The sequence below is a fragment of the Fragaria vesca genome, linkage group LG2 (genome assembly GCF_000184155.1).
Source record: "Fragaria vesca subsp. vesca linkage group LG2, FraVesHawaii_1.0, whole genome shotgun sequence".
NCBI classification, from domain to species: Eukaryota; Viridiplantae; Streptophyta; class Magnoliopsida; order Rosales; family Rosaceae; genus Fragaria; species Fragaria vesca.
Window position 1 is genome coordinate 24,333,267 of NC_020492.1, and position 16,826 is coordinate 24,350,092.

The 16,826-nt window shown below is 38.4% G+C and overlaps 4 protein-coding genes across 4 annotated transcripts; all 4 read right to left on the reverse strand.

Moving 5' to 3' along the window:
- Positions 1 to 442: 442 nt before the first annotated feature.
- LOC101295195 (acyl-protein thioesterase 2-like) lies at positions 443 to 4,658 on the reverse strand. The gene is made up of 10 exons (XM_004291437.1): positions 4,570 to 4,658; positions 3,923 to 3,999; positions 3,656 to 3,764; positions 2,694 to 2,730; positions 2,511 to 2,580; positions 2,258 to 2,362; positions 1,293 to 1,443; positions 1,085 to 1,167; positions 811 to 904; positions 443 to 726 (listed from the first exon to the last, which is right to left on the reverse strand). Exons 2-10 carry the CDS (start codon positions 3,951 to 3,953, stop codon positions 636 to 638), a joined length of 771 nt encoding a protein of 256 aa, XP_004291485.1. The 5' UTR covers positions 3,954 to 3,999; positions 4,570 to 4,658; the 3' UTR covers positions 443 to 635.
- Positions 4,659 to 7,141: 2,483 nt separating this feature from the next.
- On the reverse strand, positions 7,142 to 9,248 carry LOC101303013 (ammonium transporter 3 member 1-like). Its single transcript, XM_004292959.1, has 3 exons — positions 8,637 to 9,248; positions 7,902 to 8,187; positions 7,142 to 7,689 (listed from the first exon to the last, which is right to left on the reverse strand). Exons 1-3 carry the CDS (start codon positions 9,246 to 9,248, stop codon positions 7,142 to 7,144), a joined length of 1,446 nt encoding a protein of 481 aa, XP_004293007.1.
- A 1,711-nt stretch (positions 9,249 to 10,959) lies between these two features.
- On the reverse strand, positions 10,960 to 11,910 carry LOC101303305 (U-box domain-containing protein 11-like). The gene has a single exon (XM_004292960.1). It carries the CDS (start codon positions 11,908 to 11,910, stop codon positions 10,960 to 10,962), a length of 951 nt encoding a protein of 316 aa, XP_004293008.1.
- Positions 11,911 to 11,944: 34 nt separating this feature from the next.
- Positions 11,945 to 13,697, reverse strand: LOC101296630 (cytochrome c oxidase subunit 5b-2, mitochondrial-like). The gene is made up of 6 exons (XM_004291442.1): positions 13,497 to 13,697; positions 13,293 to 13,369; positions 13,144 to 13,194; positions 12,841 to 12,907; positions 12,670 to 12,749; positions 11,945 to 12,550 (listed from the first exon to the last, which is right to left on the reverse strand). The coding sequence occupies exons 1-6, from the start codon at positions 13,648 to 13,650 to the stop codon at positions 12,518 to 12,520; spliced, it is 462 nt and encodes a 153-aa protein (XP_004291490.1). The 5' UTR covers positions 13,651 to 13,697; the 3' UTR covers positions 11,945 to 12,517.
- Positions 13,698 to 16,826: the final 3,129 nt, after the last annotated feature.

Here is a 16,826-nt window from a genome sequence, read left to right on the forward strand (position 1 = left end):
GAAAATAATAATCCTTTCTTGTTCCATCAGCTGGTTTTTACTAGGTTGTATATTTTCCACTGCAGACCATCTAACAGCATACTTCTGCTTCATTCAGGCTTTAAGCAAATGAATTGTGTTGAACCTATAAATTGTTTATTTTTTTTTTCTGCCCCACAATTTTAGACCACGTTTCCACAATCGTAACACAGGAAATCTTAACATGGTACTTTGATCCCAAAAATCTAGAGCACTGTAGAGCCAAACTTAACGAGCATGAATGAATTGAAACAATGAAGAACACTCTGAACTGAAGAAATGTAACAAAGCACTTCACTATCATTTTTCTTTTAGCCAATAAAGGACTGCATTATCAAACAAATATCTGTGAATGTGAACAAAGAGAACCACATCTGGCTCCCATCTCCCCATCCTCGATTACAAAAGCAGACACATTATTTTTGACAAAGGAAAGAGAGCCAGAGAGAGATCATAAGAACTGCCACTAACATATATGTATCCCCAAACCACCATCTATTCTAGTCGGAATGCCCTCTTATAGTCTTCTTGTCCCTTTTTGACTATAAAGTCATCCTCATTTGTAAATAATCCCCATGCATACTATCTCATCATTCACCATAATTATTGATTTTCGACTAGTAAGATCGGGATCCTTCAAGCCCCAAACTTGCAGTCAGCCAAGTACAAAGTTCATCAGTTTCTTCAGGGATGGTATAATGGCCTAGACTGCATTGACAAGTATAGGATTCATTAAACTGATATTGGAAAAATGAACAAAATATGAAACTTAATGAAGGCAGATTCACATACCCATTGTATGTTCTAAACATGAGATTTTGAAATCCAGCTGCACTTAAGGTCTGTGCGGATTTCTCTCCATGTTTATGTGCAACCACATCATCACCTTCAAAGAAGAATCAAGGCTTCAAATAGATTAAACTATGCTTCGTATATCTTTTGTCTCTAAAATTGCAAATTATAAATTTAACCAACCAAACAAACAATCTAGCAGCTTGAAGGTGTTTCCAAAGATGCTTCAGGAGAACTGGATCTTATAGTACTGGATATGAGAAGATCTGATTACCTGTGCCATGACAAATCAAAATGGGCAAGGATGCTGCATGCCTTGAAGCCTCGCGTGACCTTTCCATCCGGTTCCTTAAGGTCCTATAAGAAATATGGATTGCTGAAATCAGTCAGTTGATTGATTATTAACAATACATGTGTACGTGTGTAGGGTTTATGTTGTGCATGAACAAATCCTTATCAGTTCCAACATGATAGAAGATCACCTCGAACATGGCAGCCAGCCACTTAGACCAACAATTGCACTAAGGTTAACTGGATATGGGTTTCCATTTCCATATTGGCCTAAAACGCGACATGTGGCAGAGTAGAGGGCAGTTGCAGCACCCATGCTGAAGCCTCCAACACCTAGTTTTACTGCTCAAAAGAGCAAAATTTACATAAACAAATATATAAAGCATCTATAGTTCCTTTAAGAAGAATCACGTCAATAACACTACAGAGCCAATATTTTCGTAAGAAAATTGATTCACAACTTGAATGCAAAACCACAAATTATCTTCCTTCTAATTAGATGTAAAAGAATTCTGGATTCCATATATCTGCTAGTCTTAACACCATGACAAAATAAGGTAAGCTGATTCTATAGCATAGTTGAGTGAGAGTTCTGCAATTCAATTGGCAGAAGGCAATTATGATTCTAGTATTCTATGATGTGAGAAAAATTAAATTTACCTGATGTTTAATTTACAGATAAAAGGGAGCATTTAGTATCATTTCTTTTAGCTAACAATTCATGTGATTACATGAATGGGCAAAAACAGTTCATTATACTAACAGAATTAAACAGAACCTGATCAGAAAAGACAACAGATAGCAGGGAGCATTAACTGATCAGAGTATAGTTGCTATAGTAAAATCATGAATCGTGAAAGCTGAATAGTGTTGTAAAGCAAAATAAGCAAATAACTTCAATTCAACGGAGCACAAGGGAAGGTGCCCAATTACAGAGAATTTTCACTATTGAATTTAATCATTTTATTTAAAAAGTAGAAATTGCATGAACCCTGAGTCCATAAGCCCAATACTCTTTATATTCCTCTTCACTACATTACCAAGAAATACCAGGCCCTAATTTATCCTATGTTAAAACACTTTTCTTGACAACTTTGTAACAGACAAATACAATAAAGATATAAGAGTGTAGAAATATTTCAAGAATGGAACATACTATCAGCAGGTTCTGTTGACAAGAGATTTGCAACATGCGCTGCTGAGGCATCTAACCCCTCCATGTCATCAGGAGCATCTTCTGAAATGTCCCCCATGTCAAACCCTGTTATGAATTTAATTGAATAGATGAGCTTATGCTCTATAGATTCATATAAATAACAAAAATAATAATCATAAAACAAACAGTTGTCCTAGTTACTGGATATCAAATCCATTCTGATGGTGGTTTTCAGCAAGAGAATAGATCTTACAAGCAGTGCAAGGAAATCCGCCAAATAATGCTACAGGCCGAGAGGGAGCAGTAGGGCAAATCCACTTGATCTGTGTATAATAAGACAGTTCTATTAAACAACCAGTATAGTATCTGAAAGTAAGCCTCTTGCATATGCATGTGCATAATGGTAAACTATAGCTTAAAATGACTATACACGTACATTTGGAAGAGGAAGGGTTTCCAAGAGCTGGGACCAACTGCAAAACAAAGAATCAAGTGGGAAAATCCAGCTTAGAACCACTAGTGGTTAATTTATCTTATCAACTGAGCATAAAGAGGAGCTGGAATAACACAACATTTCTGTCCAATAACTAGCTAGGAAGGTTGGCGGCACTTCAAGTAGGAGATTCATTACAATAGTATTTAAGGAACACTTGTTAAAACTATATATCTAAATATAGGACCATATGTAATCAAATTTAAGAATATGCCTGATCAACAATTTGTATAATTTTGATTTGTTTGCAATAATGTCTTGGCAAACATTCATACATTAAATCAATGTATTTCATTTTGATAAAACTAAAGGCAGCTAAGCTAGTGAAGAAGTGGTCCCCTATTCTTGGCTTGGAATATTCAAATACATGATTCAAGACTTCCCAAACATGACTTAAATGTCAAAAAGAGGAATCAAAGGAACACTTATGAAATTGTTTCTTTGGTTCATGGCAGTATCGATATCCACATCAAGTCAATCAGAGTTAGAATCTTCCAAATGCAATGTAAGCGCTAAAAGACAAGTTAAATAACAGACCATTCCATAACAGGACAAAGACCTTGATATTCTTCAATTTCCATTCTTACTTTTTATGTGGAAAAGAAACAAGTCCTCCCTACTCTTACAGTTATACTCATTTAAAAGCGAAAGGAAAAAACTCATATCCTCAAAGGTGACTGAAGAACTCCACAGTCCACACTCTACATGTCATAACTACTGAAACGTGCACGTCCACAAAACATTAGAGCTGTATTGCTACTGTAAACCTGACATGACAAGGTACAATTATCACGCTACAAATTCCAGTTCTCTTGAGCAATTGGATAATAACAAGTTTCACCTAAAAACACTGACAGATGGTAACCAGCACAATGCCTTTCTAAGATATGTGATGATAGCATTACCTTGAGCCCTTATCACCAAGGCCATGAAGCCAAACTATAGTTGCTTGGTGTGTCCCTTTTGGCCTGACCACATGAGTCCTTCCAAACTCCAACCTCCCAGTTCTACTACCTAACAAATTGAACCAACCAATATTCAAAACACACAATCATTAGGCTAGTTACCAAGAAACCATTGAGAACCAACACCAGAAGTCTTTAGAAATAGCTTTAAACTCCATATACAGATAAAATAAACAATATAGACAACAGCTCAGAACAATGACTAACCAGAACCAGTATTGGGATTATTGTAGCTCATTCTCTTCGACCACCCAAAGTACAATATGCACACCAAAGACGACTTCCTGCAATTGATATAGTCAGTACTGGCTATACCTATTTATATCCATGTAAGGGGGGTGGAAATGCAATAAAGCCCATGAATCTGCATAAGTCACATCTTACACACAGCTCCTTAAAAAAGAATATCAGAAAGGGAAAGGCACCCAAAAAAAGGACAGGAAAAGCTAGGAGTCTTTATAAGCACACAAGGCACATTATACCAAAGAAAACCAACGGAGAAACTTAACCAACAGAGACTTTGAGTTTGCAATGCACATACAGCTATTTGAACAAAGAATCTATACTAGTGGCCTCCCAATGGGCAAAAGTAAAGCACTTCAACTACAGCAACCCCAGAATACAACAACAAATCATAATTTTTATCCTGCAAAGAAACCATTTTTCCTCCAAAGGAAACAATGCCTTTCTGAAAATGAGTAATATTATTGATGAGTGACAGATACCCATGAGATACAAAAACAGAAGTTGAAATGTTCACTTGTTGAATGAGGTAATGGGGGAAGTGGAATGAAACTGCAGGAATATGGCAGTGAGAAACATAAGTGGGGAGGGTTTAAGCTTTTTGTACCAACCTGGTGTGCTTTTCTCTTTCTTCTTTCTTTTCTGCTTCACACAACTTTCTCCAGAGTCTCCACTCCTTTCAATCTCACTCCTTTTCTGTGGTTTGTTCATATTTCACAGTAACCACCCACAAAACCCCAAGTTCTGTCTCTTTTTTTTTTTGGCTGGAGGAGTCACAAGGTCTGAAAACTAATCATTTTCTTACAGGCTCTCTGTGCCCAGACCAAAATACCCTTCTTGGTTTTAACCTACCATCATTTTGTTAAAAAAGTTTCAACCTTTATTGAATTTGGAAAAAAGGTGAAAACTTTATGAGAAAATATCCAAACAGGAGAGAAATAGGGGAAGAGAAGAAAGACTTGATATCCAAACAGCAGAGAGAACTGGGGGAAGAGAAGAAAGACTCTTGCTTGTCAATTGTCATCCCATTGATCTGAAAAAACTTAGAACAGTGATGTTACCAAACTGGAGGAAAAACCTTTGTGATATTGGGGACAATATGGTGAATTCACATAGTTCCACACTTGCATTCTGTTCAAACAATACATGATGGCAACCCTTCCCATGCGTCATAATTTAGCTATTGGCATCTGTATTCACATTTGTGAAGATTCTATGAAGTGGCAGATCTTTGCTTTTATTTGTTTTTTGTTTTTTGTTTTTCAAGAATACTCCACCATTTATTTCTGTCATTTCACTTCATGTCATTATAAATGGTCTTATTGCTTAAATTTTATTTATTTAATTTTGAGCAAAAAAAAAAAATTCAAATTTGAAGTTTCGATAACGGAATAAAACACTTTTAACAATCACACAATATATTTCACTTTCTCGAGTCTTGAAATGAAAAGGATGGTGTGTTTGTTAAATGTTTTTTTTTACTTTTTAAATTAGCGTCTCTGCTGTGATTCACAAGTCGTTATCCAACCATGCATCTAAAATTTAAGATGAAAGAAAGTCCTAAAACGTCTTTTGGTTTCATATGACCTTAAGGTGTTGCTTTCAAGTTTTCAACTCTTTATGTTTCCCCACACACTCATCTAAAGGAGGATCACTGTATAAGAAACGTTGGTTCATACCCAAAAGGCCAAAAGTGACCAAGCACACAATCCTCTTTGCATCTGGAATAAACCTGGGATGGGACTTTGAACAGATTTTGCACCGATTTGTAACCTTATTTACACACACACACATCATATGCTGATTCCTTTCTAGTTTGGCATCACCTTAATCTAGTATACACTTTCAATATTGTAATCTGATTAATGCCTAAGAACGGCTTGAATTGGAGATTAGACAAAAGTTAAATGATTCTTAGGAATAAAATATCTGCTTGTCGGGTAATCTACGAGTTTTCATATCACTAACACATTCCACCTGTTCTCCACTCTGATCCAAGTTCCAATACCTGGTTTAATAGTGTTTAATTCCAGCCGATGGGATTCTCTCCTCGTCTCACATTACTCTTTTGTTTAAGTTCTTGCTTCAATAATCCTAGTTGCTTCGTATATCATCATAGAATAAGATTTTTAATACTAGGTTGGAACTAATTAAAAGGCAAACAAAAACGAGAGAAAGACGTATGTGCCCAACATAGGATCCGAGAATCCTCATATGATCATGAGCCAAATGCCAGTTTGTGAAAACCATCATGGAAAAGTACAAGCACATTTGAACATATGCAAGGGTGCTAGTTGAACAAGTTGCAGAGGTACTCATGTATGGCATGAAATGTTCCTTTGTACGAATCCAACTATATCATACATTAGTATAAGGGATCCAGCTCGATCGGTGGTTCTTGATCTTGTGCTTGAAACTGAAGTTACAGAACCATCCCTTGTCTTGCTGAATGCTGATGCATGTCTAGGGTGGAGGCCATGTTTCCAGTTTTCCTTTTCTTGCTGTTGTTCATGAGTTTTAACGTCAGTCACTACATGGGGATATATGATTGAAGAGGAGGGAATACTTACGGAAGACATACACATGAAGTGATGTCTCATGGCATTTGTCTTTAGAATTTAGTATTCCTAGAGCATAACTTCTACGCTGCGTTTGGATGAGACTTTTTTAAAAATCTTGAGAAAATTTGAAATGATGGAATTTATAGTTGGGGTTGTACCTCATCAAACTATATACTTCTTGACGATGACATTTTACTCTATGATTCTTCATCTTCCTGCTGATGAGATTCTTGAGCCGTATGCTTGAGTTTACTGATTCAACTGCTTTCACCTGTCTCTTTTTACTTGTTTTGCAGTTTGATTTGTTTCTTGCTAGGTCTGTTCCCCATGCTGCTTTGCAGCCTAGCAGTTCCTTTTGAGGCTTTTAACTTGTTGTTTCTAGCTATTTGGTTCAAGTTCAATATCAAATACTCATTTTCAATATAACTTCAAAAAGTACAGTAGGACTTGCATTGCTAGCACTGTCATGCATAATCTTAAATGGTCAATTCTTATTACAATTATTAGGACTCATTATTTCGATGAAAATTGTGCAAAGTTCTTGGCACAATTAAACATTTTAAAAGCTTTTAGCCTCTAAATTCCTTTGAGCTTACCATCTAGAACACCAATGCAGTTGACCTTATGCCATCTCAATATTTCCAGCAGACCTGGCTCTACCCTTTGCAGATGATTCAATATCATATGCCCCATGCCTTGAATTGTCTAGCTTTTCACCTTGACCCCAGATAGCATAAGCCTCTTCACCATGAGCTGCTTCATCACCAATCTCCATATCCTCTTCAGACATTCTCAGAGGCACAATGAGTTGTACCAAAAGGCATACAAGGCTTGTCACCACTACATTTAGTGTAACAACGAAGAGTACTCCGAGAAGTTGAATTCCTACTTGACGAGCTCCGGCCTTGAATCTTCGCATGTCAATACCATAAAATAGACCAACATATGTTCCATAGGTGCTATAGAACAAGTAATTGAGCTTTGGATGAGCAAAGAGACCGGTGAGGAGTCCACCAAGGGCTCCGGCAATGGCATGAGTGTGTAGGACAGCCATTGTGTCATCAACTTTCTGAAGAAGCATAGATTTCTTGTGGACAACCATCATGGTATACCAAGGGATTGAGCCAGAGAGAATCCCCATTATTATGGCTGCCCATCCTTGCACAACTCCTGCATGATGTTCAAAGTAAAATAGTGTAAATTAATGTAACTGTCCATCTCTGATACCATGTTAGGAAATTACTAGATACCAAAAAGCTCAAGTTGTTAGGTGATCATTAGTAGACAATGCATATAAAGCTAACAATTTGTACTAATTTGTTAATGCTTAGGACCTTAGACATGTATGCTGGTTTTGTAGCTCTTTGTGAATTTGTACTTACCAGCAGCTGGGGTGATGCAAACCAAACCAGTGATCATGCCTTGAACTGCACCGATGACAGAAGGCTTGCGGAAAAAGATGACATCAAGAGCTAGCCAAGTGAGCAAGCTGGTAGCGGTGCAGACATGAGTGTTCAAGACAGCCAATGAAGCATCCATACTGACTACATAAGGGTCTCCTCCATTGAACCCTGTCCATCCCATCCAGAGCAACCCTGCTCCAGTCAACATAAGTAGAATGTTGTTTGGGGGGAACCTTTCCCTGTCCTTGGTTGAACGAGGACCGACCTGCCATCAGACACACCAAAAAATGATCATGTTTCTCAACTGTAAGGGAGTCTAGTGTTAAATGACTACTAGGGAGAGAAGAGCAATTTGATTTCAAATTTTCAAATTTAGAAAGTGATACTAAATTTCTAGAAGTTGAGAAAGTCCTTTTGAGATGAATGATTTTACCTTATTTAAATTCAAAGTGAGACATTATGAGGTCATAGTAAAACATTTTCCCACCAACAATTGAAATTTCGTTTCAAAAGTATATGTAAATAACTAGTTCATTACTGGTTTAACTAGTTGAAGCAAGCAGGTTTTCAGTACTACTTGATCTGTTGGAGGGAGAAAACCCCATTTCCTAGTCTGAGGTGAAAGTGATTTTGGTTCCAGAGGTGCTTGAATTTAGTTAAGAATATGAAATGAAAACTAAAAAAAAAGTGAATGAGAAAGAAAGGTTTTCCTACCCAGTAGGCTGCTGTAAAACCAGCAACTCCAGAAGAGAGATGGATGACATAACCACCAGAATAATCAATTATTCCTTTCAAGGCAAGCCACCCTTTTGGACTCCAAATACTATATGCTCCAACAGTGTATGAAAATGTCAGCCAGAGTGGCACAAACAACATCCAAGCATAAAAGTTCATCCTTCCCAAAAGAGCTCCAGCAATCAATATCAAAGTGATTGCTGCAAACACAAACTGAAAGTACACCATTGTGGCATTAGGGAACTTCCCAAGAAAAGCCTGTGTAAAAAGAAACTTTTGGTCCAATGCCACATCAGCCTTCCCCCAAAATGGAGCTGATGTGAAGAGTGGAGTCCCAAAAGACATATGATATCCCCAACCAACCCAACACACAAGAACACAAGCAAAAGCATAGAATGCCATGAAAGCTGAGTTCACAGCCCATTTCTTCTTCACCGCACCGCCATATAGGATAATGAGGCCAGGAACACTTTGCATGCCAACCAGAGTTGCAGCAGTCAGCTGCCATGCGTTGTCGGCTTTGCTCATCCATTCTGGACTGGCATCATCATACATGAGGCCAGGAGGAAGAGCAAAGGTGGAGTTGTTCATTTTTCTCTTACTTGACTTGCACTGCAAACTGCTCCTCTAGATTAAGCAATCTTGAAATGGTGGTGGACTTAAGCACCAATCAATCAAGCTTTTATGTTAGTTGATATGGGTTTGATCCTCACGAAAAGCTGTCACTTTGCTGCAACATCTTTGGTGTTATTTGACATTCATGATCTTACAATGTGTTTTTTCTGTCTTAGGCAACCAACTGCTACTGTGATACAAACACTTTTGGACCCTTTGGCGGGTATTCCAACCGTTTAAGTTTAACTTGATATTCATGGATTATATATCTTCAGCCGTTTAGGTATATATCTTCCAAACCAGATTTGTGCAGCACATCATAGAAAATGGTGAAAAGAATCATGGATTAAATATTGGTATGGAATATTTGAAAGGAGGAGGTAAGATGCAAAAGGGAAGGTTGTCTTTGACAAGAAGACATAGGGAGCTCCAAAGCTATCACATTTGGGGTAAACTATTAATAAAGATTGATGTGCTACAATTCAAAGGTTTCAAACAACAAATACATGTTGTACTTAGGAATGTATCCATGAATATATGATAAATTCGTGTGATAGATCAGTTATGATACAGTTCAGAATTAGAAGTATCGACGGAAAACTTGAGGATTGAAGATGGACAATCTTATCCATATTAAGAAAAAATTTACTCTTACGACGAAAACTCTTGAGCAAGATGCAAAGCAATAATGTGTTCAGATAATATTGTGTTAGGAGAGATGAAGATACTTGATATATCATATCATGTGATAATAATAGGACTCAGAATTACGTTTCTGTTGAGATCGATTTGAGAATGATACAGTTAGAAAAGAACACCATCTTCTGTCTTTTTTCACATAATTTTTGTTCCTAGAGAAAATTGATTCATACTTCCAGCCACAGCCTGTCAACTCTGTTCATTCTCTCTCTTTTCGTATTTCCTTTTTTTTGCAACTAAACACATTATCATTCCCATGAATCCATCAATTTCTATTTTTGGGAATGAAGATAAATACTACTGGATCAATAACTAGTTAACAGTACACAATGGTGGCTCTCTTGAAGACATATTTGTAGTTCTTGATCACAGTTTCTCTTGCATTACTCGACTTGCTACGATTCAGATACTTTATTTTGTGTTGACTACTTGATGATGAGGGAAAATGCAGAACAGACTAGTACCAAGTAATCTGAATTAAATTGATGGAGCTACCATGTTGAGTACTAGTCTGTTAGCTGGTACTCAACATCAACACAACATAACATTACTGGATTTGCTACTTTTATCCGTGTTCAAAACCTTTCCGGTTCTATTAGACTAAGGTCACTAACCTATTGAGATTAATAACCTTATCAGACCCCTTGTGATTTGGTTTTAGTCATTACTAATAGCCGGTTTAGGTTCCCCAAGAAGGCTTTAAATGCCCTTATCATTCAAGTACTCTCTTTCGAGGATGGAGCATTGTTCAACAAGATTCTAACAATCTGATCATCTGCACTTGCTGCTGCTTTACCAATTACCAATTACTCATTTCAGACAAAGATTCAGATACTTGGAACACTTGCTTCAGATTTTACTCTGGAAAATCTTTGATATGAAGTATAGGGGTCTGTCATGACTGACAATTATACAAATCAACTTAATTTCTTCCAGGCAAAAATTCATCATAAAGAGTCTGTAAAACAAGCTAGAATAAGAGGTCCAGTTACCACTGGGAAAACATGGGGTTTCCATCCGCATAAGAATCCATGTCAGCATCCATCATCTTCTTCATCAGCAAAGCAGCCTTCTCTCTAGCTCTAGCTGATCCTCTGACTGAAATATCAGCTACCAAACTCGAGAAGTCTTGAAGCCTCAGAGCATCTCTCACACACCCCTCGCTTTCGTCAAAGAGGAGAAGCAGAAGTTCAGCTGCACCTTCCTTGCTCAACATACACCTGCCCTTTAACACTTGTACCATTGAACTCACAATCTGATCAGTTTTGCTTAAAGCACTCAGCCCTTCATCAAATCTAGCAAGAAGGCCTAGGACCAGAAGAGAAGTTCCGGCTAGGTCCTCACCATCAGGGCTCTCCACCACTTGGAGAAGTGCAGGAACAGCACCTTCTCTTACTGCCACAGTGCAGTTCCCATGGAACCGAACAAGCTCTGCGAGGGAGCTAAGGATGTGATGAGCAGCAGGACCACGGGGACCTGAAATGGCCTTGACAAGCAATTGGATTGTGCCTGCTACACCAAACTTGGCCTTGTTCTTGTCAAGCATAGCTAGACTGCAGACCAGAGAGGAAGCTAGCTTGCCAGATTCTGTTGGGTCGGAAATTATGGTATTAAGGTGGTAGATGGTTTCTAAATCTGCAAGTGATAGCTTCAGATCAAGGTTCAGGGAAAGGTTGAAGAGGATGGACAATGCCAGATTCTGAGTGATGCTGGATGAAGATTCTGAAAGGGCTAGTAAGGAAGGGACTGCTCCTTCGGTTTGTGCAAGTAGGTTTCGGTTCTGGGGACTCACCTTGGTGATAGAAGCTAAGGTCTGAAGAGCTTTCTGCTGAACTTCATCGGAGTCAGATTGAGCCTCGGAGAGGGCGGCCCTAATGGCAGCACGAATCCGAACTGCTGACATTGATCCTGGCGCTGGTTTCAGAGGAGCGGTTGCCATGCTTAGACAGACTCTGGGGTTAGAAACTTGGTCATCAATTTACCAAGAATATGATCACACAAGCTAAGACAAACATGCAGTAGATGATTCCAATGTCATTTGCCGCAGCTTCTAGGAATATACTCCAACAATTATTGGTCTTTGTTGTCCTATAACAAAAGTTTAGAAGCATTGTTTCCAGGCTCGTATGGTTCAGGGATACAACGCTGGACTATTTTGTAACCATATAACCAACAAGTAATGCGTCAAATTTAATTGGCTGTAACAACTTTCAGATCAATTCTTATTTGTTTTAACTTTTAACACATGGAAAAAACACATTAAACAAACTGGTAGCAGCACATTAGGACATCAATTTTCAGCGAAAGCCAGAAAAAAAGTTGTCATTTAATTTGATGATTTGATCTTTAAAACTAGGCTAGCAAGAACCTAGCTAATGAGCATTTCTTGGAACCAAAATTATCGCCGACTCAAACATCAGCTGGGCAATCCCTGAAAGACTAAGGATTGCTGTTCACCAAAAAAGAAGAATTATTAAGCTACACAGTATAACAGACTGCCTCCTCATCATTTCAATCTTATTTCCGCAAAATACTTGTCAGCTATATCAATGAGGACCTCCTGGGCCAACTACTTCCAGCTGTGGAAACAATTGACAATAGCTTAGAGCCTTAGAGACATATATTCATTGAAATGTGAAAATGACTACAAAATAACAATCCCTAATATACAGACAAACCAAGAATTAGGCTTCTGTACCTTGAAATATTGGGAACAGACTGGGCATTCATGTGGCTTGCCTTTCTCCAGCCAGAACCACACAACATCGTGCTCACCCTCTGCAGACATATATATTCAGAAATTACAGTTAGCAAACGCGAAATGATGCAAGTTCAGGAGGGAAAAAAAAGATGCAGCTGAGGAGACTACCTCCTTCAACACCGGGGCATCCAACTATTCTTTTGTCGTAGTACGACTTGACTACAGCAGGTGCTTCCTACAGTACAGAAAACATAACAGCCTCAGTTAGTTACATACTTACATAATAATGCAAATCACAGACACTTACGCATGTTCTTAACCAAAGTAAACAACTACACACCACAACCGAAATACACACTGGAAAGCATTTCCTCTTTTCTTATACTAGTCACTACTCATTCACTCAACTCTAGTAAAAAAACAAGAACACACTGAAATGCTAAACCGAAAAGAGAGTAGAATGAGGAGTACCTTGGTACCGAAAGGGCCGACTGGATGATTGATCTCAAGAATGTCCCTGCCCTGCATAAACACAAGCAACCAAAATCACTCGTAAGGCCTATAACTAATATCAGAATTGCAAAACAAGAACGAATCATAGAGTGAGTAGTAAACCGAACCTCAAGCTCAGCCTGAAGCTCCTCGCGCTCGTGACCAGTAGCAATGGGCATGATATCCTCAACCTTCTTCTTCAAACCTACACAGAAAAAAAAATTTCTAATTTTGATCAGTAACTTCGATCAAAATATCAACGCACAGTTATGAAGCCCAGTCGTTCTGATTAGCCTAACGCATTGTATAAAGAGAAAAAGGAGCAGACGCACCGGAGGCGGAGAGATTGGGGGATCGCTGGAACGGCGGCGGAGTGGAAGGAGAGGATGCGGAAGAGATTAGAAATCGACGGTGGAGATTGAGAGACGGAGAGGATCGGTATGACGCTAGGGCCGAGGAGGAACAACACACCACGCGCCTCCACATTTTTGCAACTTTGTTTCTTCTTTCTCTCTCCAAATGCCAAACGCGCTGACACTGGTGACCGCGTTGCCTCTTCCACGTTTTTACTGTGTCAGGGTCGGGTTCGGGTCTCTCATACACGGATCGGGTCAAAGTTAATTTTTTTTTTTGTTTGGAAAAAAGTCCAAACCGTATCGAAGCAAAGTTTTGGTATCCCATCTTTCAAAATCTTCAAAACGGTATCCCACATTTTGACCCCGACATAAGATCGGTATCTGGGGCTAACGGGGGATGTTGGCTCCGTTACAGAGCTTGCCAGGTGGCATCTTTTGCAGGGTATTTTCGTCTGTTCAGTCTCTCCCACCAATTTATACCATAGTTGGCGCCATGACCCTTTAATGGGGTAGATCGGTTTGAATATGTTCTTAACAGGCGACAATGCAGCTACTCCGCGCATATTAGCTCTATTTTGTCTGCTCCGATCCTTCACAATGCAGAAGTTGAAACTAACAAAGCAAACAATTCCTGGAGCAAAATGAAATCAACAACCATCAAGTATTTCATATTGCAGCAAAGCATGTCGAGTTCCTCACCTAGTAATACTTCAGAAGCAAGTAGAAGCACAAAACAATATGTTCTTCGTTGTTCTTTGTCCTTAGTAGAACACAGGTTTTTGTGTTGTTCTTCTTTTTTCGGGAGGGGTTTTGGTCTATGTCCCCCTCTCCCTTTATGTACTTTTTTGTTTCTCTTTTTTCAATAAAATAACTGAAATCGGGTGTAGGGCTGAGCCTCCCAGCTTGGCTGAGTTCCAATCCCTTAAATAAAAAAAAAGAAAGGTAAATTCTCTATCATCACTGTATTAATTTCATATCTTTTCATCTTGTGAGTTTCATTTAATTTTAAATTGACTAAATTTTTTAATATATATTTCAGATCAAGATCATACTGATTGGGAGCAACTTAGTGAAAACATGCTAGACTTGACATTGGACGGATAAAGTAGATCACAGAGAAACAAGGTGGGAGTACTACTGGGTGTTTAGCACAAGGCGGGAGTGTAGAAGAGAGTACGTAGTAGTAGTAGCTGACTTGTGTTTGTAGATTTGTAGTAGCTGATTAGTTGACATATGATGTATGTGTTGAGAGAAACCAAATGTGAATGAATGCATGAAACTTTGCTACATCTTTTTTGTATATGAATATCAGGTCTTATAAACCAAAAAACAAAAAAAAGAACTGCTAGGATGCCCTTTTATATGTGATGTCATTTGTATGCATCAAATATATGCGAGTTGTTCGGCATAAATTTTACAATTAGATATTAATGTTATAAACTTATAATTGCATAGAGGAGAAGTAATATTGTTGAAGCTGCATTTCCGACAGGTAAAAATAAAAAGGAATATTAGAAGAGAAGAAAAAAAAAAGGGTATTTGATTTGATTAGAAAAGGAAATATTAAAAAAAAAGGAAAAAAAAGGCCTTAACGGGTAACCCGAGAACCCAACAGGTTCAACCCGTTAGCCAGTGGCAGATCCAGGATTTGAACATGGGGTGGGCTTCAAATTTGGCCGAAGGGCAAAAAAAAATTTAAATACAACCATGCAAAATGTAGGAACTCAAGTAGACGTTAATAAGTCTTTAAAAAAAATATGCATCAATGAAAGTAGAAGAAATTTTTAAAAATCAAAGACAAATTTGAAAACTCAACAAAATTTTCCTCAAAAGTTTGGATTTTTTTAGATTTAAGAAGGAGAAGACTAGAAAACTAGAAGAAAGAGCGATTGATGAATTGAGGAACTAAAGAACTGAAGAATAAAGACGTAATCATGTATAAAAAAGAGAAGAGATGCATAGCTAGTCGGGAAGTTGGGTGGGCTTTCTGCCAGAGCCCAGAGAGACTGAGAGAAGAGATGCTGCCGGGAGGGATGAGCGTTGCCGTCGACTAACAGAGAAAGAATCGAATGATTTAGAATTAGGGATCAGGGTGAGTTTATATCACAAAAAAACATTGGTTGGGCTTGGGTATATATAACACAAAACAAAAATTGTATACACCTAAGTTTTTTTTTTACCTAAAATTCTTGGTTGGGCTTGAGGCCCACCATGCCCTAAGCTGCGTCTGCCCCTGCCGTTAGCTTAACAGGTTACAACGGGTTGAACCCGTTAACCCGCCATAACCCGCCCGCTAACCGCCCATTTGCCAGGTCCCCTTATCCTCACTATCATTCAAGACACTACATTTAAACTCTTAAGTTTGCGATTTGCCCTAAAAGGAACACAGCACTACACCAGTCTTGTTTGAAAGACTATCTCCAACTGCCATATATGTGTATTAACCCTCTGCTATTGTTTGGATTTCCGATAATTATGGCTTCCTTCCCTTTACTTTCCTCTCCCAACCTGGTTTGTTATGTCAGAATCATGATTCCAATAAGAAAAGAAAGGGGGATGGGAATTGTTGATACACAATAGCAGCATAACTATCTTGTCTACGTGCACGCAGTCTTGATCAATAAGAGAATGGAGCTTGGAAAGAATGTATATACGATCGATGTTGGAGCTTGTAAAAAGAATGGAGCTGTCTACGATATATGGTTTTTGTATGCTACCAATCTCTCTTGAGTCTTGAGAGATATCCATTGCTGATTTCAATGAAATTATTGCTTTCGAAAAACTTGAGAAACTCGACAAAGATATAGTTTTTAGTAAACTACATATTAGTTACTAACTAAATTTCACTTTACAATTACATCCTTTACACATTATCTTATACAGTTAAGGACAAAAATTAACAAATTAGGACAATTTAATATGCACATGTCATCTGTCACTACAATTTTACCAGAATACCATTCACTACATATTATACTGCTACTGTCGATAGAATGTGCTACTGTCGATCAATAGGTGCTACTGCCGATCAAAAGGTGATACTGCCGGTGCTATTGCATTATTTTTCCGGCTATTCTCTGATTGCTAGCGCGTTGCTACTGCCAACTCTTATGCTAGCACACTGCTACTGCCGACTCTTATGCTAGCACACTGCTACTGTCGACTCTATGATGTTAACGCGCTGCTACTGTCGATGCTAGCATGCTGCTACTGTCGAAGATGCTACTGTCGATTCCCAGGCATAATAACACTAATCCGGCCACAATCCTAATCCTAAAACCACCATTACCACCAGCAACATTACTC